Raw genomic sequence first — 25,334 nt, forward strand, 5'->3', positions numbered from 1 at the left:
CTGGAACTCACTTTGTAGACCAGGCTGGCCTTGAACTCAGAAATCCGCCTGCCTCTGCCTCCTGAGTGCTGGGATTAAAGGCGTGCACCACCACGCCCGGCCTGTTGGAATTTTTTAATCTCAGAGGTTGTATAGGGATATTGGTGAGGCCATGTTGGGTTTTTTCTCAGGACTTGTCATGTATTATACTTTTAGGCTCAGCTTAAGTACCTTATTCCTTGCCATATTTATAGATGTCCAGCCTTTTCATTTTCAGGTCTGCTATTTCCTGCAAAGATGTTATGTTCATTGTTATTATTGCAGCTCAGATGGTAGGAAAGATTGTTTTGAGTTTTGTGTGCCCTATAGTTTCAGGGTAGTCTCCCAAGAGTGATACCTCTGAGAAGAAAGGAAGGTTGCATTAGTCAGAAGCGTTAAGCAGTGTTGGAGTCCTGGGAAGATTCTATAGACAGATGTGAAGCTGCCAAAATTCTTCAGAATGGCTTAGGATGAGACAATGGGATCTGGCCTTTATATTCAAGTTGTCCCACACATTGCACATGGGGCTCATCCTTCCTCAGGGAGTGTATTATATTATTTTAGAAGGAATGTGAGTTTGGATCTCAGTGATGTGGAGTGAGGAGCTTGTAAGAGAACATCATTTGGGGGTTGGAGAGATGGTTCAGTGGTTAAGAGTACTGACTGCTCTTCCAGAGGTCCTGAATTCAATTTCCAGAAACCACATGGTGGCTTACAATTTTCTATAGTGGGGCCTGGTGCCCTCCTCTGGTGTGTCTTCAGAAAGGTATAGACTACTCAAATAATAAAAATAAATTTGAAACTATAACAATTACATCTATGGAATCTATAGTTGTTCAGTTTTGCTTTTGATATAATTTTTTAGGAATATGCTATAATTATATTATAATGAAATATACTTAAATCTTATAAAAAGTAGTGTTAAATATTTTACTTTTTGACTCATGTTTTTATGATGAGAAATAAAAAACACCAATTCTTTCAAATTAATGCTCCCTTTAGGAAGTAGATTGATGGCTTTCTTTGTTGTTCTTTGATTAAGTTAAAGGTGAATGTCTCCTTGAAAGAGATACAGGCTCCTTAACCTGGTCACATCTTTCCTATTGTCTCCTTTGCAGTGATCCTTGGGATATAGTAGTGGAACATGAAGCTGGGAATGGGTCTCAGACAGATTTGAGTAGGGAACCGTCTATTTCATCCTTTGTATTTCATCTGAAGTGATGACTCTGTGCCTGGACTTTCTCGTTTATAACATGAAGACAATAGAAAACATATTACTGTGTCAGCTCATGCTGTTGTGTTGTAAATGCTGAATAAATGTTAGCTGTGGTAGACTGCAATCCTATTTAATGGTCGACTCTTGTGCCTTTCAGCTGTTTCTGAACTGTAGAGCATAAGTCATACATACAAGTTTGTGGTTGTAAAAGTGGAGAACATCATGGTAGGATGAACTACTACAAAGTGACCATAAAATCTTTGGTTTAATTTATAGACTATGAGTAAAATATCACTTAGCAGAACTATAAATAAAGGAGCTAAGGAGAAGAAGAGAGGGCACCTCTTCCTGTTTTAGATCTTTTATTAACCTGGAAGGGGTTCTTTGTGGCCTTTGGCACTACATGTGGGTAGAAGCTGTCCCTGATAGAAATACCAGCAGTGCCTATGAGTATGAGAGAGCAGTGGTGACTGCCAGTGGTAGCAGTGACAGAGCTCTGGTTAGGGAAAGAGTGTTTCTAAGTAAATTATTGAACTTTCTAGGGCAATTAACGGCACTAAGAAGATACTGAAGGACTAACCTGAAGCAAAGAAACCATTCAATGAGCAGGACTAGTTAACAAGCAAGTGGTCTGAAGGTAGCTTTGAAGGAAGCATAAGAAGGACACTTCACAGAAAATTGGAGCCAGCAGTGGGTGGAGTTACATAGTATGTTTTGGAAAATTTAGCTTTTTCTGCCAAGAACTTGCAATGGCAGTCAAATACCATTCAGTTTAAACTGTAAGTTTTGTTTCTGTTTTCCAGCTTATTTGGTTGATACGATTTTAAGTCCCTTGGTTTGGTTTTATTTTATTTTATTTATTTATTTATTTATTTATTTATTTATTTATGAGACAGGTTTCTATATTGCAGCCCAGAAAGTCTCTATGTAGACCAGGCTGGCATTGATCTCACACAGATCTGCCTGCTTCAGTCTCCCAGGTGTTGGGATGAAAGATGTGCACCNCCAGTACTCTCAGTGAGTCTAGCTTTTTTTTTTTTTTTTTTTTTTTAATAAACATTAGTTTTTGAGTGTTTTGTACAGTGTGTTTTGACTATATGCACTCTTCCTTCCCTAGATCTTACCAGATATATTCCTTCCATTCATATCCCAACTTGGAGTCCCCTACCCTATTCCCTCCAGGTCAATTTGTGCTGCTGAGCTATTTTTGAATGAGTGGTCATTTACTGAAACATGGAGTTATTATAGAAAGTTAATCTTTTCTTTCCCAGCAGCTCAGAATTGCCAATAGCTTCTCAGCCCAACTCCCCTTTCCACGGAGGGGTTTGATTTGAGGCTGTTAGAAGCACTGCGAATTTGTATGTACAGCTATCCTGCAATGTGCAGGCAACACTGGTTTCTTCTCACTCTTACAGTCTCTTTAATCTTTCACACTGTGTGTAGGCTCATGTCATCTGCATATAAGGATACTTGGATTTCTTTCTTTATCATTTGTATCTTCTCTACCTCTTTCACTTGTCCTAGTGTGTTAGCTAACACTGGAAGTACTGTGCTGGGGGTGCGTACAAATGGTATTAAATTCCTAGTATTGTCTGAAAATGAAAACATAACATTTCAAAATCTATGAAAGAAATACAAATGAAAACAGTCACCAGATGAAATTCTGTAAAACTATGTCCCTATATTAAGAATAGTCAAAGGTCTCAAATTAATAACTTAACATGCACCAAAAGGCCAGGGAAGAACAAGAATAACATCTCCTAAAAGTAGATGAGAAGTGCTAATCAAAATTAAGTAATGAAATAGAAACAGTAGCAAAATAAAAATGTAATTTTTGAGTTGGTTCTTTGATTAGATGAAGATTGATAATCTTTTATTCAAATTAACTGAAGAAATACAATCTAGTTAAATAAAATTATAAGTTAAAGAGGAAACATTGTAGCAGATACCATGGAAACTCAGACAGTCCTAAGGAAGAAGAAATGGATACATTTCTTGGTACATGATATACCAACGTTTAATCGAGGTGTATTCAATGATATAATAGATTTATAACTTTCAATAAAATAGTGTGAGCCTGGCCTTTAACAGCTTACCCATCTCATATTTGTGGGACTCCTAACAGTGGGAGAGGAGTTGGTTGTCTTTGATTCTTTTGCCTGCTCTGGGGAACCTTTTCCTTCTACTGGATTCCCTTACCCAGCCTTGATATGTGGGCTTGTGCCTAGTCTTATTGTAGCTTGTTATGCAGTCTGGTTGTTATCACTGGGACATCTGCGCTTTTCCGAATGGAAATGGAGGAACAGTGGGTCTGGGGAAGAGGTTGCGATGGAGTTGGCATTGAGAGGAATAGGAGGCAGCAGAGGGAGGGACACTGTGGTAAGGATGTTTTGTATGAGAGAAGAATAAAACAATAAAATCTCAAAAGATAGAATGTTCTATAATGTGAGGTAGTGACAGTATTATGATCCAAGATAAGCTAATAAGTGGAAAAGGAAAAAAATGAACTCAAGTATAGAATTCTTCCTATCCATTAAAGAACCATTAACCATTAATATTTCTGAAACTATTACAGTAAATAGTAAAAGAAGTAACATTTCCAATTTTTTCCCAAAGCCATTATCCTATCAAAACCTCACAAATATCTAATAAAAAATAAGAATAAAACTGTGGTTCATTTTCGTTGATGAGCAGAGATGCAACACTTGTCAATAAAATACTTACAAACTGAATTCATGAACACATCAAAAATATTACTCACTGTGATAAAGTTGCCTTCATTCTAGAGATTCAGGGCTGGTTCAACATATGTAAATTAGTAATTGTAATTTACAACATAAATAGATTAAATGATAGAAACTACATGATCATTTTGCTAAACGCAGAAAAGTCCTCATAATTATCTCTATGATAAAAGTTCTGAGGAAACAGGGATGTAGGGAACTCTCTCAACATAAAGGCAGTATACAACAAACTTATAGCAAACATCATTGTAAATGGGGAAAATCCTTAAAGTATTGACTAAAACTTCTATATATATTTTTTTTTTGGAACAAATCACTCAGAGATATACTTAGAAGGGATTGTGTTTGCTTGACCTTGAAAATAAGAAAAATTTAAAACAAAGATATTGGATTAAAATGAAAATGTACTATTTAGTATCTAATCATTGCTACCTTTAAAGGAATTGTACCTTTAATATCTAATGAGTGTGCTTCCCTCATTAGGGAGACACATTTTGTTCATGTAAGCACAGATCTTGCCAGTAGTCTTTACAGCAGGACAATGAAAGTGTCTTTCAGAATTCATTTTTACCTTGTACTTTGCTGACTGTTATCATAGAATTGCTATCAATATGAAGAATTAGCTTTACTTGGGAGCTATTTCATTTTTCTTTCTGGGCAATAGTGTTAAGGAATTTCTTACCCTTTAATGATTTCAGAGAATATTGAATATGTTGGATTAATCATAGGAAATTTATTTGAGTCGATTTGTAATTATATGAATTGGGTTTCCTGGAAAGTTCAGAAATAGACCAAAACATTATTCTAAACATAGAAAGAAAAGCAGACCCAATTAAATAGATAATCTGTCCACAATACTGCATTATTTAGAAGTTTGGGCTAGTAAGGTCACATAGGTAGTGTGACAGAAGAATATCTAACGAGAGTGATTTATATACTAGAAGTAAATTGAGGATCAGATGTGGGGTAGAACAATGTTAACTTTCTATTTTCTTTTCTTAACAAATGAATGCACTTGCTTTTTCTGTGAACTGATGATTATATTTAAAATGGAGGGAATTTAACCTTGCCAGTTGCTTAGAGTAATATGGGTATATAACTGTCTCTTCACATCCAGCTCATTTTGTACAGCCATATGGGGCGTGTGTATGTATGTGTGTGTGTGTGTGTGTCTGTGTCTGTGTCTGTGTCTGTGTGTATGCACATTTGTGATGTTATGAAGAGGGAATCACCTTGAATGGGATACACCCACAATTTTTTCTTTTCTGAGTGTATTCCTGGTATAAACCAATAAGGAAAATATGGCAAGAACTTACCCTAAACTTTGATTATTTTCATTTCCTTATGCTAAAATTTCATCTCTCCTCAATTCAGTTGGTAGAATTTAAATAGCAGTATTTTAAGGGAGAGAACATATGGTTGAACTTTCATTCAGAGAATTGCTTAATTACATCAAAATCAAATACATTTTGAGTACAAATGCTATTAAATACAACCAAATGTGCTACTAGGTATGCTTAGAAAATTGTATCAGCAAAAAGGAGTTTGTATTTATAATATACTGTGCTAGTAAGCAGGAAGTCTTCATGTTTAAAAGCAGTATATCATCTCACCTAACTCATTCAATGATTATTAGATATGCTTGTAATATATGTACTGGTTGGTTTTTGTGTGTCAACTTGACAAAAACTAGAGTCATTAGAAAGGAAGAGGCCTCAGTTGAGGAAATGCCTCCATGAGATTCAGCTCTAAGGCATTTTCTCAATTAATGGTCAATAGAGGAGTGTCCAGATCAAGGTGGGTAGCACCATTCCTGCAGTGTTGTTCTGAGTTCTATATTAAAGCAAGCTGAGGCCGGGCAGTGGTGGGACACACCTTTAATCTCAGCACTTGGGAGACAGAGGCAGGTGTTTTTCTGAGTTTGAGGCCAGCCTGGTCTACAGAGTGAGTTCCAGGACAGCCAGGGCTATACAGAGAAACCCTGTGTCGAAAAACAAAACAAAACAAAACAAAACAAAACAAAACAAAACAAAACAAAACAAAACAAAACAAAACGGAGAAGAAAAAGCAAGCAAGCAAGCCAAGAAAGGGGGGGCGGGGGAGGGAAGCAAGCCAGTAAGCAGCATGTCCCCGTGGCCTCTGCATAAGCTCCTGTCTCCAGGTTCCTGCAGTGTTTACGTTCCTATCCAGACTTCTTTGGTGATGAACAGCAATGAGAAAATGTAAGCTGAATAAACACTTTTTTCCCCAACTTGCTTTTTTGGTCATGTTTTGTCATAGTAATAATAAAAAAAAAACCCAACTAAGACAATATCTAAAGTTTTTTATTGAAGGACCTTTAAGATTTAGTTTTGTACAACATGTCATGAAATTTTCAGTTCAAAATTCAGCAAATCATTCATTTACTTCATGTTTGAAAGCACTAGGACAGTGGTTCTCAACTTGTTTGTTGTGACACATTTGGAAAACCTCTATCTTGAGCAATACTTACATTACAATTCGTAACAGTAGCAAAATTACAGTTGTGAAGTAGCACTGCACATGATTTTATTGTCTGGGGTAGGTCACCACAGCAACGAAGAACTATTAGAGTCACAGTATTAGGAAGTCTGAGAATCACTGCACTCGGAACTTTGAATGAATATTTCTTTTCTTTAGGGCAAAAAATTTATAATCAGGATTTTAAAAGTCATATACCCACAAAATAAATAAATAAATACAAGCAAGCTACATTTAAGAGACAGCAACTAGGTTCATGAGATGGCTGACTGGGTAGATGCTTGCCACTAAGTCTGAAAAGCTAAGCTTGATCCCCAGAAACTAACTCAGTAGAAGGAGAGTATCAACCCTTAATGTATCCTGTGACCTTCATAATACACATACCTGCACATATATACATATGCATCCAAAATAAATATGATAAAGATTTACAAATAGATAGTAACCAATATTTTCTATGAAATAATACCCAAACTCACCAGCTTCTAAACAAATAAGAATACCTATGTCCAGAAATACCTACACTACATAGGAATGTTGTGGTTAGTGGGTAGTCTCCAGGCTTAGACAAGGGTTCAGTAGTCTTGAACATCTGTTCTGTAAGCTCTAAATTATAGGTGATTTGTGACATTTAAGTAGGAAGTTTATGCTCATTTTTTCTTCATTCCTATGTCTAAGGGACAGGCTTTTAGTATTCTTGTTTCCTAGTTAGTTCATTTAAGTGCAGTTCAGTTTTTGTAAATGAAGATATTTATTTAGAGTAAATACTCTTCACAAGCTAGCTAAAATATTATAAACCTAATTTTTTATTTATTCTTAACATTTTAGGTATGCTATACCTCCGGAGCATGGAAAGCGACTTGAAAGACTAGCCCAAGGTAATACTTGCTTTCAATTTCTTACATCGTCGGCTTTGTGTTTTGAGGTAGTTCAGCAGTTTATTTATTTATTTAATTATTTATTTATATCTTCTTCAAACTGCTAGCTTTTAAATGTTACCCTAATTGAACAATATTATTTATTTTCACATTAGTAGGTAATGTTTCTTCTGTTGTATAGTCTTCATAATGAGTTTAGCTGACTGCTTAATATTTCACTGGGCAATTGGCATTTCAATATATTGTACCTATTCTTTCTTTTCTTTCTTTTTTTTTTTTTTTTTTTTTAAGATTTATTTATTTATTACATGTAAGTACACTGTAGCTGTCTTCAGACACTCCAGAAGAGGGAGTCAGATCTTGTTACGGATGGTTGTGAGCCACCATGTGGTTGCTGGGATTTGAACTAAGGACCTTTGGAAGAGCAGTCGGGTGCTCTTACCTGCTGAGCCATCTCACCAGCCCCCTTTCTTTTCTTTCTTAAACACTGTTGAAATATATCTTGTTTGCTGGCCACCCTTCCTCCAAAGATGTCAGCTGGACACGAACTATTTGCAATAACAATTAGAGTTGAATTTGAGTGATAACTGGTAGCAAGCATCTTCCTTTATCAGAACTCACTATTGAATGAGTAGAACACTTCTGCTCATGCATTGGTATATGTTATGTTATGGTTATCTTTTATTAAAATGATGAAGAAAGTTTTCCTTCTATGTACCATATATATTCACTTAAAAAGTGAAGTGTGAGGGCTGGCTGATTAAGAGCACTGGCTATTCTTCCAGAGGTCCTAAGTTCAATCCCCTGTACCCACATGGTAGCTCACACAACTTCTATAATCCTAGTCCCATGTGGTCTGATACTTTCTTCTAGCATGCAGATGAACCTGAAGTGTGTGTGTGTGTGTGTGTGTGTGTGTGTGTGTGTAGATAAACAAATAAATCATTAGGTTTGGAGAGATTTCTCAGCGGTTAAGAGCAGTGACTGCGCTTTCAAAGGTCCTGAGTTTAGTTCTCAACAACCACATGGAGGCTCACCACAATCTGTAATGGGATCCTATGCCCTCTTCTGGTGTGTCTGAAGACAGTGACAGTGTACTCATATAAATAAAATAAATAAAAAAAAATGAAATGAGGGCATTGATAAACCTCATTAGCCTAAAAGTTTGACCAGAAATTATTAATGGCATCTATGATTTCTCCCCTTCCCCAAATTATAGGAAATTATTAAAAGTGGTCATAGGATCACCTTTATAAGACACAATGCTATAATTTTGGCAGGACAGTGTTTATTATATTACAGTAATAAGAGTAGTTCCATTGTGAGTGTGAATTTAAGGATAATTTTCAAGAATACTGAAGTAATTGAATACTGTTTTGGGTAATAGATTAGAGTAGAAAGTTATGATTATTATATATTTAAAATGTGAAGGTAGTGTACTCTGTGGTAAAACTAAATGTGTTAAAACTAGTTATTCTTTTCTGTAATAAGTACTTCAACATTTAAATTAACCTCATCACTAAAGAACGTTAAGAGGAAACTAATGTCAGCTTTGTGGCACAGGCTCAAACACTGAAGTTTATCCTGTGAACTATGATAGATGACATCCCAGGGAGGTAAAGGAGGACCAAGGTTTTAATCAACAGAGAGCTAAAACTGCTTACAGTATTTTGAGAAAGGAAACAAACGAAAAAGTCATATAAGACAGTGAAAGATTTGTATCTGTTGTGCAGATACCAGACAGATAATTACAATGATAAAATAGTGCAGTGCATATGACAGACTATAGACTGTATCTACATCAAAGCAGTGTACGAAACATAAAATGAAAAACAGGTTGAGATATTTTCCATTATCTTGCCTTTATAGTGTAACCATTGTAGCCACCTTTTATGCACAGGTGCATTCGCTTTTGATTTCTAATGAAATCTTGATTGATTGTGGCATCTATGAATATTTTATCTCAAAGCTATAAGGCCTGTATTTGATACCTATGAATATTTTATCTGAAAGATATCAGGCTTGTATTGAGCAAAACCAGGAATTTGAATTTGCCTTTCAGTTGCTTTTTTATTTTTTAAAATTTGTGTGTGTATGTAGGTGTTTATAGGTATAGAACCTTACCATGCTTTAGTAGTTTTCTAATTTAAATTAAATTATAATGTTTTCCTATTGTTCATGTCCTGATTACAAATCCACCTCAGAAGCAAATTAATGGACACTTTTTTCTTCAGTAATTTTAACATAAAATTTAGTTCAAAATATAGTGCTGCACAAAGTTACAGATTTGGCAAGCTTCCCAGATGTATTTGAATTTTATTATTGACATTGTTGGCTGGGTTCTGAATTTGATGACCAGGTAGCTGCAGCTGGGTGCCTTCCTTTCTCCTTTGAGAAGGCTTAGGGCATTTAATTGTACACATTTAATATTTATACCGTACAACCTTCACTTCCTATCCATTAAAGTTTCATTTAGTGTTTATATTTTATGACTATTAATCATCCTTAGATTGCTATGAAAATGACCCCACAGGGCAAAGTTACATTTTTATTTGTGTTAGTTTTGTAAAGAATGGTAGTATTCCTAATGTCTCCATAGAGAACTGATTTTGCAAACTCCTCCTCTCTGTCCCTTTTCTATTTTTAAACAGGTGAAGATGCTTACCCAGAATGTACTTAAGAAAGAAAGACTTATTTTTTAAAAAATTAATCATGTGTCTGTCTGTATGTGATATGTATGAGTCAGTGAAGGTACCTCTGGAAACTGGAAAAGGCCATCAGATTCCTTGTAGCTGAAGTTACAGGTGGTTGTGGGCCTCCTAGGATGGTGCTAAGAACTGGACTCAGGTCTTGAAAGAACACTATAGGCTTTTAACTGCTGAACCAGCCGTTTAGATTACAATACTTTTTTCTATCAAGCTGTTCTTTAAATTCCTTTGTCTGTATACTAGCTATTGTGCGCTCTCTCTCTCTCTCTCTCTCTCTCTCTCTCTCTCTCTCTCTCTCCTGAGCACTGTAGCATAAACAACCATTTCAATTATCTAAAAGTTTCTGTGAATTTATTCTACACCATTACGATGATTCGTGATTAATCATTTATATCTACCTTGTTGCCCAGAGGCCTTGTGTGGATGAGGATATCTGAAATCAATCTAACTCAAACATACTTTTTTTTTTTCCTAATTAATTGAGTACTAATGAGTTTTTCATCAAGGTAACCTACTCCGAGTTGTGTGTAGAGCACTAGGCAAGCCTTCTCTTCATTTTAGATATGAGGTCACATAGTACCTCTACTTCTACCACAGTGTACGGGCATCATTCCTGGAGTCTTCTTGTTTCCTCTTTCATGTTCCTCTATCTTCTCTTTGTCCTTTTCATTGTGACTTGTTTTCCACTCTCTGAGATTTCTCATCCTTTGAAGGAGAAAGGTCTGAATAAAACATTAAATATGCCAGTTTTCATTTTCTTCTCCCCGTATCACCAAGGTGATGACAACAGCCTCAGCTAGATTGAAAGCAGTGATGGAGAAAATCGGCCATGAACTAAAGCACAATACACTGCTGAGTGAACATTTAATACATTGAGGAATCAAAGATTTCCTTAATGTTTAGCGTCCTCTCTTAAAAGCTCCCAAAATAGGCTTGTAAAGGAAGTTTCCAATCATGTGTGCTAGGTTTACTCAGATGGGATTTTTTTTTTAATTTAGATTATTTTATTTATGTGTATGAATGTTTGCTTGCATATATGTATGAATGTGCACCATGTGTATTCTTGGTGCTGTGGAGGTCAGAAGATGGCATTAGACCCTTTGGAACATGAGTTCCAGGTGGTTGTGAGCCACTGTGTTGGGGCTGGGCAACAAACCTTGGTCCTCTGCAAGAGCAGCAAGTGCATTTAACAGTTTATCCCTCTCTGCAGCCTCTGAAGTAGTATTTCAAATTGATATGTAGTAATTATGAGTGTTTTTATGGTGTAGTATGATATTTTCAAATGCTTATACCATGCTTGGAAGGGGAAATCTGTCATTTAAGAGCTACATTACTTTTTTCATGTTAGACATATTAAAATCCTGTCTGTGTTGTGTTGGGACTGGAGAAATGGCTCAGCGGATAAGAGAACTGACTCTTCTTCCTGAGGTCCTGAGTTCAACTCCCAGCAACCACATGGTGGTTCACAACCAACTGTAATGGGAGTTGATGCTCTCTTGTGTGTCTGAAGACAGCTACAGTGTACTCATATACATAAAATAAGTAAAATCTAAAAAACCCCATAAAATTCTGTCTGTGACTTTGAAATAATTTAGTTAATTTTTGCCAAACATAGTTATTATAGGATATTGTAAGTTAGTCGTTGTTAGTGTGAAATAAGCAGGAAGATAAGAAAGTGTTTGGTGCATATAGTGTCTCAGGTTTTTGGAACTGGTGGAACTGGTTAGTTCTGAGTCTCCACTGAGGGATTGGCTAGTACGGGTGTTCTTAATCTCACTTTTGACTTGAACAGGAAGTTTGAACAGTTACTTGCTGTATATTTGGCAACTGTATTTCAAATACGTGCCAGATTGAAATTCTTAAAATTAAGTGATTTTGTATGTATAAATGTAATTCTGGGTAAATAGTTTTGAAAAGATCAACCTTTTTGACATATATATTTCTTTTTAAGGATTAGTGCTTGGGCTGATTTTTAGTAATTGTTCTAAGAACATTAGAATTGAAGTGTATTTTACAAACCATATGAAGTGTTGTTTTAAGTGACTACCTTTATGTTGCTCTTTAGGCTTCTTCCCCAGTAGCTCCCAAGGCTGTGATGCATTTCTCCGGCACAAGATGACCCTCATTTCCCCCTCAGTGCTGAAGAAGTATGGCATTCCCTTTGACAAGGTTAGCGTCTCTCTGACTTTATAAGTCGATTGCTCATATCATAGGATTTGTGTTTAGAAAAGTTCAAAATGGCAAAACGTGGTCTTGGATTATTAAATAATACTTATGAAGGGTGAAGAGAAATTTAAACTCCTGTTCTATAACATCAATAATTAATTTAAATCATAATTAAATATTTTAAAATGTTTTTACTCAGGTTTATATATGTTTAATTTTTTGTTGGAGTATTTCATACATAAATATAATATGCACCCACTATTCTTCCCATCCAGATTTTTCCCTACCCCATGGTCACTTTTTTCTCCAAATAGAATGCCCTTTCTTTCTTTCTTTTTTTTTTTTTAAACTCACAGTGTCGACTTAGTAATACTTCTATGTGCATGGCTGTAGAACCATGTACCAGAGGATGAAGAGATTCTTGGGGGGGCCACAGTTAAAATAAAAAAAAAACTAACTAAAAACAAAACAAAACAGCAGACATCAGTTGCCAGTAGCTCCTACGGTAGAACTTCACGATCTCCTTTTCCATCCATACTAATTTGGTGGCTTGAATGATCTTGTGCAGTTTTTGTATATACAATTACAGCTGCTCTGAGCTCATGTATGAAATGGTATTGTCATGTCTGGCAGATATGTTTTTCTGCAGATATTTTCTATCTCTGGCTCTTATCTTTCTGTCCTCTCTTCCATAATGACTCTGAAGCTTTGTGGGGAGGGGATATGGTATAGATACTCTGAGCTGACTCAGTCAAGTCAGTACAAGTCAGTGATGGTGTCCCTGGAAGCCAGAAGAGGCCATCAGATTCCCTACATAGAGTTAAAGGTGGTTGTGGGTCCCACAGCATGGTGCTAAGAACTTGACTCAGGTCCTCTGAAAGCGTAGCATTTTATTTATAGCACATTTTCTATACACATTTTTAGGTTGGTAGGTGTTTAGACTGCTTTTTTTTTTTCCCTAGGCATTATGAATACCACAGCAAGGAACAGAGAGGAACAAATATTTCTGTAGTAAGCTGTAGATTCCACTGAGGATATACCAGATATGCTGTTAACTGGGTTGTATTATATATCTATTTCTAGCTTTTTGAGTTACCTCCTTACTGATTTTCATATTCGCTTCTACCAGCTTATACTTTTTCCAAAGTGTATAAAGATACTTCTTTCCTCACAGCCTGGCAGATTTGTTGTCATTAATGGAGGTAAGATGAGTTTCAAACTAGTTTCAGTTTTCATTTCTCTGATGGGTAAGGATATTAGACTTTTAAAAAATAAAATATTTCACAGTCATTTTTACTTCTTTTTTTTGAGAACTTTGTTTACTTTCATGTGCCAGTTTTTGTTTTTTGTTCTGTTTGCTTTATAGAAGTTTTTTAGTTTTACTAGATCCCATTTGATAGTTTCAGTTTGTCTGAATACTGTGCTACTACATTCAGTTAGTCTGAATGCCTGTATTGTTCAGAAAGTTTTTTTTGTTGGTTTTGTGTGTGTGTGTGTGTGTGTGTGTATTTTCGAGATAGTGTTTCTCTGTGTAGCCTTGGCTGTCCTGGAATTTACTCTGTAGATCAGGTTGGTCTCGAACTCAGAGATCTGTCTGCCTCTGCCTCCTAATTGCTGGGATTAAAGGCGTGAGCCACCACTGCCTGACTCAGAAAGCTCTTTCATTTCCCTATAAATTAAATTACATTTCCTATTAAATCATGGTGTCTAGTCTTATTTTGAAGTTTTTTATGTATGGCTGTTGACTTTTGTGTATGGTCGAAATTAATATATAATTTCATTCTTCTAAGTGTACATATCAAGTTTGACTGGTACTATCTGTTGAAGATGCTGTCTTTTCTCCAATTTACTTCTGACCTCTTTGTTAATAGCTTTAGTAATGTGGGCTCATATCTGGCTCTCAATTTTATTCCATTGATCAATGTGTTTATGCCATTGTTGTACTGTTTTTTGGTTTTTTGAGACAGGGTTTCTTTGTATAGCCCTGGCTGTCCTGCAACTCACTTTGTAGACCAGGCTGGCCTTGAACTCAGAAATCCGCCTGCCTCTGCCTCCCGAGTGCTGGGATTAAAGGCGTGTGCCCGGCTTATTGTACTGTTTTTATTACCATAACTCTATAGTATAATTTGAATTCAATGATGGTAAAGCTTCTAGCAGTGCTTTTATTGTTTAATGTTATTTTGGCTAGTTCTTTTAATCCTATGGGATAGGAAGGAATGATGTGACGTTCAGGAAGAACCTTTGAAGTGAGAAGGAATGGACCTAAGTCATGTTTGTGGGAAGCCTCAGAGAGCTGGGTGGGCCTTGTGGCATGGGGAAGGGAAAGTCCATGAAGTATCTCAAGGAGGGGTCCCACAGGTTGGATAGGAGGAGAACTCGCTCCTTTGAAATAAGAAGGAGCTACAGCCCAGAATAACAAAGTTCCCAGTGTTACCTTCTTTTAGGGGCAAAGCTTCGTTTAAAATAGGATTTTTCATTCAGCTTGATGTGATAATCTGGCCTTCTTTAAATTGGGCCAGTAATGTAGTTGCAGGATATTTCACAATCAACAACTAACAAGGCCAAGATGGCCGTTAGATTGCAGGCTATACTTCTATATTTATATACTTTGACTGCAAAATATTTGAATACACATCTCTACATGATTCATTTACTTCCCAAAATTTTAGAACTGGAATATCAAGAGAATTATTCCCCTTTCGTCAGTAACTTCAAACACAACATTACTTGGGCTTTGTTTCAAATGTTTGAGAGGAATCTTTGGGCAGTGAGAACTGGATGGTGAAAACAATTTTTTCATTTTAAGATTTTATAAATTCTTCGCTTTCTTATTTGTTAAAAAACATACTAAATAATAGTTGGTATCTTTTCTAGGATTGGCAATTTTGTCCCACACTATTATTCTCTTGGTTCTCATTTCACATTGTTTATTTATTCATTCTTTAGCCAACTATAGTTGCTGTTCAGGACTGGAAATCATGGTAGATATCTTATGTTTGTTCTAATGGTAATTTTTTTTATCCAAAAGTATATGCTTACCATTATTAGTAGACTTATCATCAAGAATATATGGAAGCAGCAGTAATGATAAATACAATATCACAAATGGGAGAGGTTTGGGGTCATAAGACTTGCAGAACATAGGTGGCAATAGTGAATCCTTTTTCTTTGTTGTATCTGCGGATGAGATGTTCACATTCAATTCTGTGATCGCTGTTTGCATTGTGGTCCATAGATTGAACTCAAGTTATCAGGCACTATTAACCACTGAAATTAAATAACATCTAGAACTTCTGTTATTTTAAAACAGTTGTGATATTTTAACAGGTTTTTTTTTTATTTAAAAAAAGAAAATGTAAATGTATATTATTAAATTATTTGGAAAGTTATTGAACATTCTGTCTCCTCAAACTCCACAGATCACCCAGGAGGCTGGAGAGTTTATGATCACTTTTCCTTATGGATATCATGCTGGTTTTAATCATGGTTTCAATTGTGCTGAGTCTACAAATTTTGCTACAGTCAGATGGATTGACTATGGAAAGGTTGCTAAGTTGGTAAGTATCTCCTGACAAGTGAAGCGTGTGTAGTATGCACCTAAGGAGCATGTGTGGCAGTCGTGTTCCCCATTCACACTGTGCCTCTCACTACGTTAGTTTTTGCTAGGCTAGCTACATTTACTTTTCATACGACGAATGGACACTCATTACTGAATTTGTCTATTTTGAGATTGTTATAGGACATTTTATTCTGCCGGTATTTTTTTTCTGTCCGTGCTTACTTTCACTCTCAAAGCTGCCATTTGGATTTCCTGCAGCATTTTTCTTGGCTGTGTGTAAAATGAGATTTGGACTTCTCATTAAAGTTGAGTCAGTTGTTTAGAAAACAGCAGGTTCTAGAAGGAAGTTACTAGATAAATTTAGAACTGTTGGTTATTGAGAAAGTATAGTGAAAAGAAATTAAGGCTTCCTTAATGTAAAATTATACTTCTTAATGGTAGTAACAGTGGAAAACATATTTTATATTTTAACGATAAACTTGGTATAAAGATTTGTTTGTAGTTTTAGTTTTAAAACTCTGTATTTGTTTTAGTTCATATAAACAATAACATTAAACTTAAATAAAGTTTTGTTTATAGTTTTAGTTTTAAAAACACTTTTATTTCATGTACTGTGTATTTTCATCTGCAACAGTTTTTCTCGAATTGAATTGCTTTCACCTTGAGGCATTAAAACAGATATCTTCGAAACAATTGATGATATTACCCTTTCCTATGGCTTTTAGGGAGAAGCAAACTGGGAGAGGGTTGGTCTTAGTGAAACTATTTCAAAGTATATGAAGTTGACATAGTCAGGGTGAAAATGATAAATGAAGCTTATAGGCCTTTTCCTAGCTATGTCATGGTACAAGTGACTGTTCATCCTACTCTGAGTAAGATTGTATGTAGGACCATTTCATGAACTTAGGGAAAATCACTCTTAAGTTCTTTACAGGTGTAATAGAAGATTGTATAACATTAAAATACATAAAAAGTTCTACTCTTTGGCAACTCAGGAAATATTTGAATGAATTCTTGTTAAAGGTTTGTTTTGGTTCTTTGACAGGGTCCTGCATATACTTGTGTGATTGTATTTTGGTCATTTAGCCTTCAGAACCTCTTTACATCCTTTTCTAACTCCTACTGAATCCTGTCTTTTTCTCAACAAGTTCCCATCTGATTTTCTATATTTCTGTTACTGTCTTATCTAGTTTGTTAGCTACATAGTAATTGGAATTGTATGAGAATGTTTGGTGTTATTCAGTCAAGCACAGGCAAGTTTGCACGACTACACAAGTGAAGAAAATGATTAGTGCCTATTTCTGAGGGGCTGCTTACGAAGGCATAAAACTGAACTAGTTCCTACTAAGCAGCATCATTCTTTGTCTAGTGAGAAATAGGACATTCAGCATGTATATCTTGGCCTGTAGCATCAATGCTTGCATTGAGGTCAGCCTTTTTTTTTAATTAATACAATTTATTTTAAAATATACAGCTCAGTATTGACTCTTTTTTTTTAAAGATTTATTTATTTATTTCATGTATTTGAGTACACTGTCGCTGTCTTCAGACACACCTGAAGAGGGCATCAGATCTCATTAGATGGTTGTGACCCACCATGTGGTTGCTGGGAATTGAACTCAGGACCTCTGGAAGAGCAGTCAGTGCTCTTAACTGCTGAGCCATCTCTCCAGTGCCAGTATTGACATTTTTTAAGTCATCAAAATAATCTATAATAGTTAAATGCCTCTTAAATATACATGATATCTTCTGATGCTAAAAGTAATATGTACTCAACCAGTTTTTAAAATCTGTTAGGAACATTAAACAGGATAGAAGTAGAAGAGAAAATCTCTTATGAAGTCCTTTATGAAAGGAAATTGTGACAGGTTCCTGATTAGACAGAAACTGTTCCATCTCCAAGGGATAATATGTAGTCTAATTGTGACTTCACAGTTTTGGGTAGTGTTCCTTCTGTTTCTATTTTGTGGAATAGTTTGAGGAGTATTGGAATTAGGTCTTCTTTGAAGGTCTGATAGAATTCTTCACTAAACCCATCTGGTCCTGGGCTTTTTTTGGTTGGGAGACTTTTGATGACTGCTTCTATTTCTTTAGGGGTAATGGGACTCTTTAGATGGTTTATCTTATCCTGACTTAATTTAGGTATTTGTGATCTTTCTAGAAATACCTGTTCAGTGCTTGCATTGAAATGAAATGCTTTCTTCTGTGTTGAAATCTTGCCATAAACATGCAGTTGTACTGTGATGTTATGTTTTTTGCATCTTTAAATTTAGCAGAATAAAGTAAGCTATTTTAGATATTTGGATCGTCAGAAAAATGGCCTAGTGCTTGTTTATTACAGGCTTCAAAACTATTGGGTCGAATTGACCAAAATAAGACATTTCTTGTTTATTGTCATTGGCAATGAGATCATTTTTCTACATTTTTGTAGTAGGAGTGGACAGCCACCAGTGAAGAATTGTGGATGTTGGTTTACCTTAGAACCTTAGCTGGCTGAGGTGTTACAGAAGTGGACCTAAGCCCAAGTTTTCTATTCTTGGTAGATATGATATGTATATTCAGGAAAGTAATTTATTTTTCAACAAAATTAGAAAGTCCTCTTTAAAGATTTGCTGTAATGGGAGAAATCATATGCATGTGAAATCACTCATTATATATTACTTCTTTATTTGGTTTTGAACACTTTTTTTTTTTGTTTAGTTTGTTGGGCACATAACTATTGATACATATATATTAAGCTAGCTAATTTAAAATGTTCCACATGTCCTATGTAGGTATTTCCCCTCACTCTACTCTTCCTATGGGCCAGGTGACATGGTTTTGCTTTGAGCATTTGCTTTGAGTGGTAGCAAAAGCTTTTAGGTGGTATAGAGGTGGGCGTTAAAACCTCAAAGCCAGTGACATACCTCTTAATCATTCTTAAATGATTGTACCAAGTGCAGTCCAAGCATTCAAATATGAATGAACCATTGCTCGCTAAATTTAATTCTGTAGAGTTGTAAGAGTAGGGTCTTTTCCTTGCTAATTGACTGGGTCCATCCAGTATACAGTTAATCCAGGACAAACAACATTCAAGACTATATATATATATATATATTTGTTTGCTTGTCTTTTTCATTTTTTAAAAAAAATGGATATTTTCTTTATTTACATTTCAAATGTTATCCCCCCTTTCCTGGTTACCCCCCCAAAAAAAACAAACCCTATTCCATCCTCCCTCCCCTTGCTTCTATGAGGGTGTTCCCCACCCCCCACCCATTCACTCCTACCTCTCTGCCCTTACATTCCCTTACACTGGGGCACTGAGCCTTCACAGGACCAGGAGCATCTTCTCCCATTGATGCCTGACAGGGCTGTCCTATGTTACATATGCTGCAGTCATGGGTCCCTTCATGTGTACTCCTTGGTTGGTGGTTTAGTCCCTGGGAGCTCTGGGGGGTCTGGTTGGTTGATATTGTTGTTCTTCTTTATCGAGTTGCAAACCCCTCCAGCTCCTTCAGTCCTTTCTCTAACTCTTCCATTGGGGACCCCATGCTCAGTCCAGTGTTTGGCTGTGAGCATCCACTTCTGCAGTTGTCAGACACTGGCAGAGTCTCTTGGGGACAGCTATATCAGGCTCCTGTCAGCATACATTTTTTTTTCATATAAGGCAGTACACAGATTTTAGAGACTTGGATGACTGCATCTTAGATGCTAACCTAATCATTTGCCTACAAATGAGTACAAATTAGCAAATGATGAGTAATAATTGAGAATCTGCTTTGCCTAAGTAACTGGTGTCTGCTTAAAAACAGGAACTTAACTTTTAATAGACAGTTTTTAAAGTTTAAGTAGTTTATCACCTCAGGATTATGATTTCTATTCTTAGTCAATTATTTTTCTTGTACTAAAATGTGATGTGAGTTTCTTTTAGACTGTTTTTTGTCTATATTTTTGATATATCTAAGATAGATCACCTCATTAATTTTTAATATTATATATAGCTTTTAGCCATTTGAAATTGTGTTTTAGGCACAAATTTACCTGTTTAGCTCATTACTGATATAATGTATGTGTTAGTTATGGATTGAAGTCAACAGGCTTTTAGCTTTGTTAGTCTTATTATTTGTTTCTTTGAATTTTTTCTAAATGGTAGAACTCATGACCCGTAGGTGCTTTTGAGTAAAGCTTTATGTTACTTTGTAAACAGACTGCTGCTTCCTCACAGCTATACAAGGACTTGGGGCTCCTCCATATGGCTTGAGTGTAATGTAAGTGTGTGGTAAATAGTCTCTGGACATAGAACAATAATGGATGAGTGTATATAACATGAGTGTTCTGAATCTTCTTTATAACATATAACATTTATATAAATCAAATTCATACACTCTAAAACATGTAACCTCACATTATTTCAAATTTCTAATTTGATGTCTGAGAAAGGAATTATTACAAAAGGCTATTTTTAATGAAAAGCTCCTAACCATTTTCTTTGGAGATTCTTGATTATAAGCTATCAAGTTTGGTTGGTAGAGAAATCTGTCACTACTATATATGGCTTGTTGAAAGAGAGAAAAGCTACATTTACTGAGACTGTGCTTGATTTATGTTGTTGCCAATCTGGAGACCAGAGGTGAGAGTAGAGGGTACTGCTTGGGTCCAATACTCCTTCCCCTGTCCCTTCTGCTGTTGTAGTGATTTCTGATGATATTTTATTGGTTTCCACTGAAATTAATAGTGACCTGTAGGTATGCAGTGAAGAAAACTTCATTCTTAAGGTCTGGCTTTGGTTGAAGGTTCTAAGTTCTGCAGCTTGCTGGAGCAGGAACTTGGCCCTCTTGTTCTTCACAGGTTTCCTGTTTTTGATGATTTATTTCACTACCTAAACTTGGTTATCTTGGATCTTGGTCTATAGACTGACCTTGAACTCAGAGATCCGAATTCGTCTTCTGAATGCTGGGATTGAAGGCATGTACTACCATGCCTGGACGTAAGCTTTTCTTTACTTGGAACTTACTCAATATCAGCCTGGCCTTGAACTAAGAAATCTGCTTGCCCATGTCTCCTGGGAATAAAGGCATGTACTATGCATAGACATAAGTTGTTCTTTAATTCCTTTAATCCCCTATGCCACAAGATCTGGATCACAGGTGTGCCCTATATTTCCAGATTACAGTTCATTCCATACATTTCATGCAGGTTGACTTCAGACAATAGCCATCACAATCCATCCCTTGTCTATTTGACACACAATAGTATTTTCTAATGTTCAAATGAGAGCATTAACCAGGTCATAACAATGCCTAACTTGTTTAACTGCAATGATATAAATAATAAGCTTAGGTGAGTGGTATCTTTCCCTGTGTACACTATTCCCTTAACTTCGTTTATTATTCTGGAACAGAGGCTCCATTCCACTTCCTCGTACTCCTTTAGCCTTTGGTCATACATTTTGTATTTTTCCTTTTTCAATTTGCCACATAAGAATGAACCACAGGGCATGCTAAGTTGTTTCTAGATCTCTAAATCTCTTTATTTTAGCCTAAGGCAGAAGACTCTTTAGACAAAGGCAAAAATTAGCCACATTCTTCACCAAAATACCAGAAGGACAATCTCTAGGCATTATGCTAAAATTCTCCTCGGAAACCTCTTGGTCCAGGTCCCCACATTTTAAATCACCCTCAGTACCACTGTGTTCCATACTTCTATGAGTATGACCCACTAAGCTCTTCTAAAAGCATTCTACTGCTTTCGTTTTTTTTTTCAATTTTTTATTAGATATTTTCTTCATTTACATTTCAAATGCTATCCCAAAAGTCCCCTATACCCTCCCCCCACCCTGCTTCCCTACCCACCCACTCCCACTTCTTGGCCCTGGAGTTCCCCAGTACTGGGGCATATAAAGTTTGCAAGACCAAGGGGCCTGTCTTCCCAATGATGGCCAACTAGACCATCTTCTGCTACATATGCAGCTAGAGACACGAGCTCTAGGGGTACTGGTTAGTTCTCTACTGCTTTCTTAGAGTCCCCAAATCCACATTCCTCCAAATATAAGCATGGTCAGGACTATCACAGCAATACCACAATCTCTGTCTTAGTTATTCAAACCAACAGAGCTTATAAAATAAAACATAGTGCTCCAGAGCAACAGAACCTCATATTTAACAGGGTTATCCTACTCAACGAGGTGTTTATGTAGTTTTTCATGATTTTCTTAATGTAAGGTATGATTCTCATAAAATATACATAGTTCCCTGTAGGCTTTTCCTGGCAGCTAAGCCATCTTTGATTGCTAAGTGCTCAGTCTGCTCTGGCAAAGGTACTGGGCTGCATATATGTGTAAGAATATATGGGAAAGGATTTTCTGAGAAATGCTCTTCAGATCTTGCTCTTACAAATCTAACATTCAGTCAGCTGTAACCAAGCTAATAATGTGCTTTCAGATTATTTATAACTATATACTCATTCTTTTTATGTACGATGTACTTAATATATTCAGAATTATCTGCCCTTGAAGAAAAGCATACTTAGCTCGCTGAAGTTTTGTGCTTTTGGGGATTCCATGGTGTAATCCTTATTTTGCTTTTGTGTGCATGCATGTCCCTGACTCAGAATAATGTATGTGTATGTGAATTGTGATGACCAAGTCTAAGACCATTCATTAGAAGCAGTGAGATGTTGAAGGCAGTACCCTCTTCCCTCACATACGTATGAATGACATTCTGCACTGCTCTGAGTCAGTAGGGATAGCAAAACTATTTTCTGCCTTAGAAGACAAGTTCCTTATTACTTGTCATTACCATATTGGCTATGCTGTTCAGTATAAAAAGAGAATGTCTTTATTCAGGGTTACGAGGACGAATCAGAATCATTTATATTAAACTACTCTTAGATATTAACAGGAAGACCAAAAGTCTTGGGAATATATGAGAGCCTCTCTTTCGTAAAGGACACTAAGAATTCGCCTTTTCTCTTTTATGTTACATAGAAATTATACATTTTCCTTGTCTTTAGGGCGCCTTCCTGAAAGGCTTTTAGTAATTGCATGTGCAAAGCTTTAATATCTGTAGAATATAGTGTTTGTTGACTTAATTTAGTAATCTTCATTGCTTTAAAAAAAAAAAAACAAAGAGTAATTTAGAATATAATGTTGTTATAACCCTGGTAAAGATTTGAAAATATGTGACAATGTATCAATTGAAGCCAAACATTGCTGCATATTTCAAATAACTGCATTAAATTTTGTAGCATTCCTTTGTGGAAAAATGGAGCCTATGAATATTTCATTGTATCTATAGTGGTGCTGCATCATGTCTAGGCTAAATCAAAGAGCTAACTCATAGGTTTTGATTTCATTATTTCATGTGGTAGGATGAAGTGTCATATATAGGATGATGATGATCCTCACATGAAATAAAACCTGGCAGCTGTTAAATAGAGCTTTGTCTTGTATTTAATCTTGAGTGTTTGAAAACATTTGTGAAAGTCTTTTGTGTTGCTAATATGGCAGTTGTAAACATTGTGATTATCTTAAAGAGAAACAGTTTTTAACTGTACTGATTGTTTTCAGAGACAATCATGTCTTCCCTGTATCTTTAGAAACGGCACTTATTTCAATGCGCAGAGTGAGAGACTTGCCATGTCATGATGGATTGTGTTGTCTTAGGAGAGAGTGCAGTAGTTGGTGACACTTTATTTTGAGGTGATCTTATTAAAAGTAACTATTGCATACTGTGTGTCTGAGTCTTGAAAATTGAACTACAGATCTGAAAATATTTTCTGACAAGATTCAGAATCATTAGGTTACTAATTTAAAGTAATTCTAACATTTGAATCCTTAGGCATTTGAATAAATGTGAATAGATATGGTAGAAATATTTAAAATTAATTTGGAATTTATTTCAAATGTGAAAATTTCCTAGAATTAATGCCAGGGTATGGATTCATTCTATTTTATATTTCAGTCTTTTTTTAAATGAAAATAAATTAAGCCAGTTAAAGCATTCTTCCAGCAAAGTCTTCAGTCTCGGGCAGTCTTTGTTCAAAGACTCAAGTATCATTTTTAAAGTGAATTCCTAGCTTTTAATTTTATTTGCTTCGATTTCTAGCTGGTAAGGTTAAAATCTCCTTAGGCAGCTTGGCCATTGTTTTGCTCGTGGGGGTTTACCATGCTAATACTGAACTTAGTGTGGGTACCGAATAGGCATTATGAACTACAACTCAGAACTTGTGAATTCAGGTTGTCCTCTTGCCTCAGACCCAGGAGTAACTAGTTTTTACATATGTTTGGCATTGACTTCTTATTGTGTCATAAAATGTTAGTTTAATGTTTATCTGTTCTTACTACATGTAAAGGAAAGAAAATCCAGACGGCCTTGCATTTGTTCATTTAACAGTTCTTTCTCCCTGTTCCTCTTCTTCCCTGTGTTGGGCTCAAACCCATTACCTTGGACCTATTAGAGGTCTACTATTAAGTTACACCACCAGCCTCCAGATCTATTTGTCTTAAAGTTTTCCATATTTTGTGTTATGTAGTTGTAGCTTTTTAAGTCCATATTTAGTAACTAAGTAACTAATGCAGTTATTTACAAAGATAAATGGAAAATACACCTCACAGAATTTAAGACAATGTCAGTATTTAAGCCAAGGCAGGTTTACCACTTGACCACTAAACCTACTTCATAACCCCCGCCAGACTCCTCACTTCCTATTTAAGAACTCAAAACAACATTCTCATTTCAAAGTTGATGTCACATCTAGTCACACTGAGTCTTTATCATAAAGAAATGGGGCAAAGTGGGCATAACTATCCAGTTAGTCCCTCTGCAGAAGCGCTTCAAAATGAAGAAGCAGCTTCCTGAACTGTGGGGAATGAGAGCTGGGGCAGGAGTGCATGCTCTGGCGTTGTCGCCTTGTAGGCCCTCCCCAGTACACGGTTTTATTTTATTGTCTGTGTCTGTATATGCTGTTTTCATACAGTGCTCCACTCCTAAGGATCAGAGCCTTGAACAGATTGCGAGAGATCTGTAAATAAATTATAGCCAGTTCACAAAAGATAGCAGTTCAATTTGATGATGCAGACATTTGGTAAGTAGCAAATGAAATTTTCATTTAATAAATAAAATCTATAGGAAATATAAATGGTAACATGAATATTTCTTACATAATTTAGAATCATCTTTTCAGCATAACCAAATAAGACCAATAATATCCCCCAAGAGAGTGTTAGATTAGGAAAAGAAGTAGGAGGAGAACCCATAGTTCCAGAGGACTAGAAAGAGACGCTGTGTAGCAGTGATTCAAACTACTGTGGAATCATGAGTTTGAAAACAAAAATAATGAGATAGTATAATATATAATTCCCGTCGTCTTGATGTAATTTACAACATCTAATACAGATTTTGAATATAAATGGGTAGTAAGCGCTTAATACATATCCTAGCAAAAGCCTAAAAGCAATTCAAAATTTACAAAAAAAGAATAAATATTCTTTCTAAACATAGTTACAAAGCATATATATATATATATATATATATATATTTTTTTTTTTTTTTTTTTTTTTTTTTT

At 35.8% G+C, this 25,334-nt stretch overlaps 1 protein-coding gene across 5 annotated transcripts in view; it reads left to right on the top strand.

The window, feature by feature from the left end:
- The window catches only part of LOC110292899 (lysine-specific demethylase 4C), a 159,690-nt gene that overhangs the window by 50,353 nt on the left and 84,003 nt on the right, over positions 1-25,334 (top strand). For 3 of the 5 annotated variants that reach the window (XM_021160558.1, XM_029475965.1, XM_029475966.1), the window contains 3 exons: positions 7,306-7,355; positions 12,129-12,232; positions 15,649-15,786. In XM_021160558.1, the coding sequence (XP_021016217.1) occupies positions 7,306-7,355; positions 12,129-12,232; positions 15,649-15,786 (292 nt within the window). Of the gene's footprint in view, positions 1-7,305; positions 7,356-12,128; positions 12,233-13,403; positions 13,432-15,648; positions 15,787-24,746; positions 24,845-25,334 lie in introns of those variants that run through there. The other 2 variants (XR_003836421.1, XM_029475967.1) reach the window with 2 other exon arrangements.

The sequence above is a fragment of the Mus caroli genome, chromosome 4, assembly GCF_900094665.2.
Source record: "Mus caroli chromosome 4, CAROLI_EIJ_v1.1, whole genome shotgun sequence".
Classification (NCBI taxonomy): domain Eukaryota; kingdom Metazoa; phylum Chordata; class Mammalia; order Rodentia; family Muridae; genus Mus; species Mus caroli.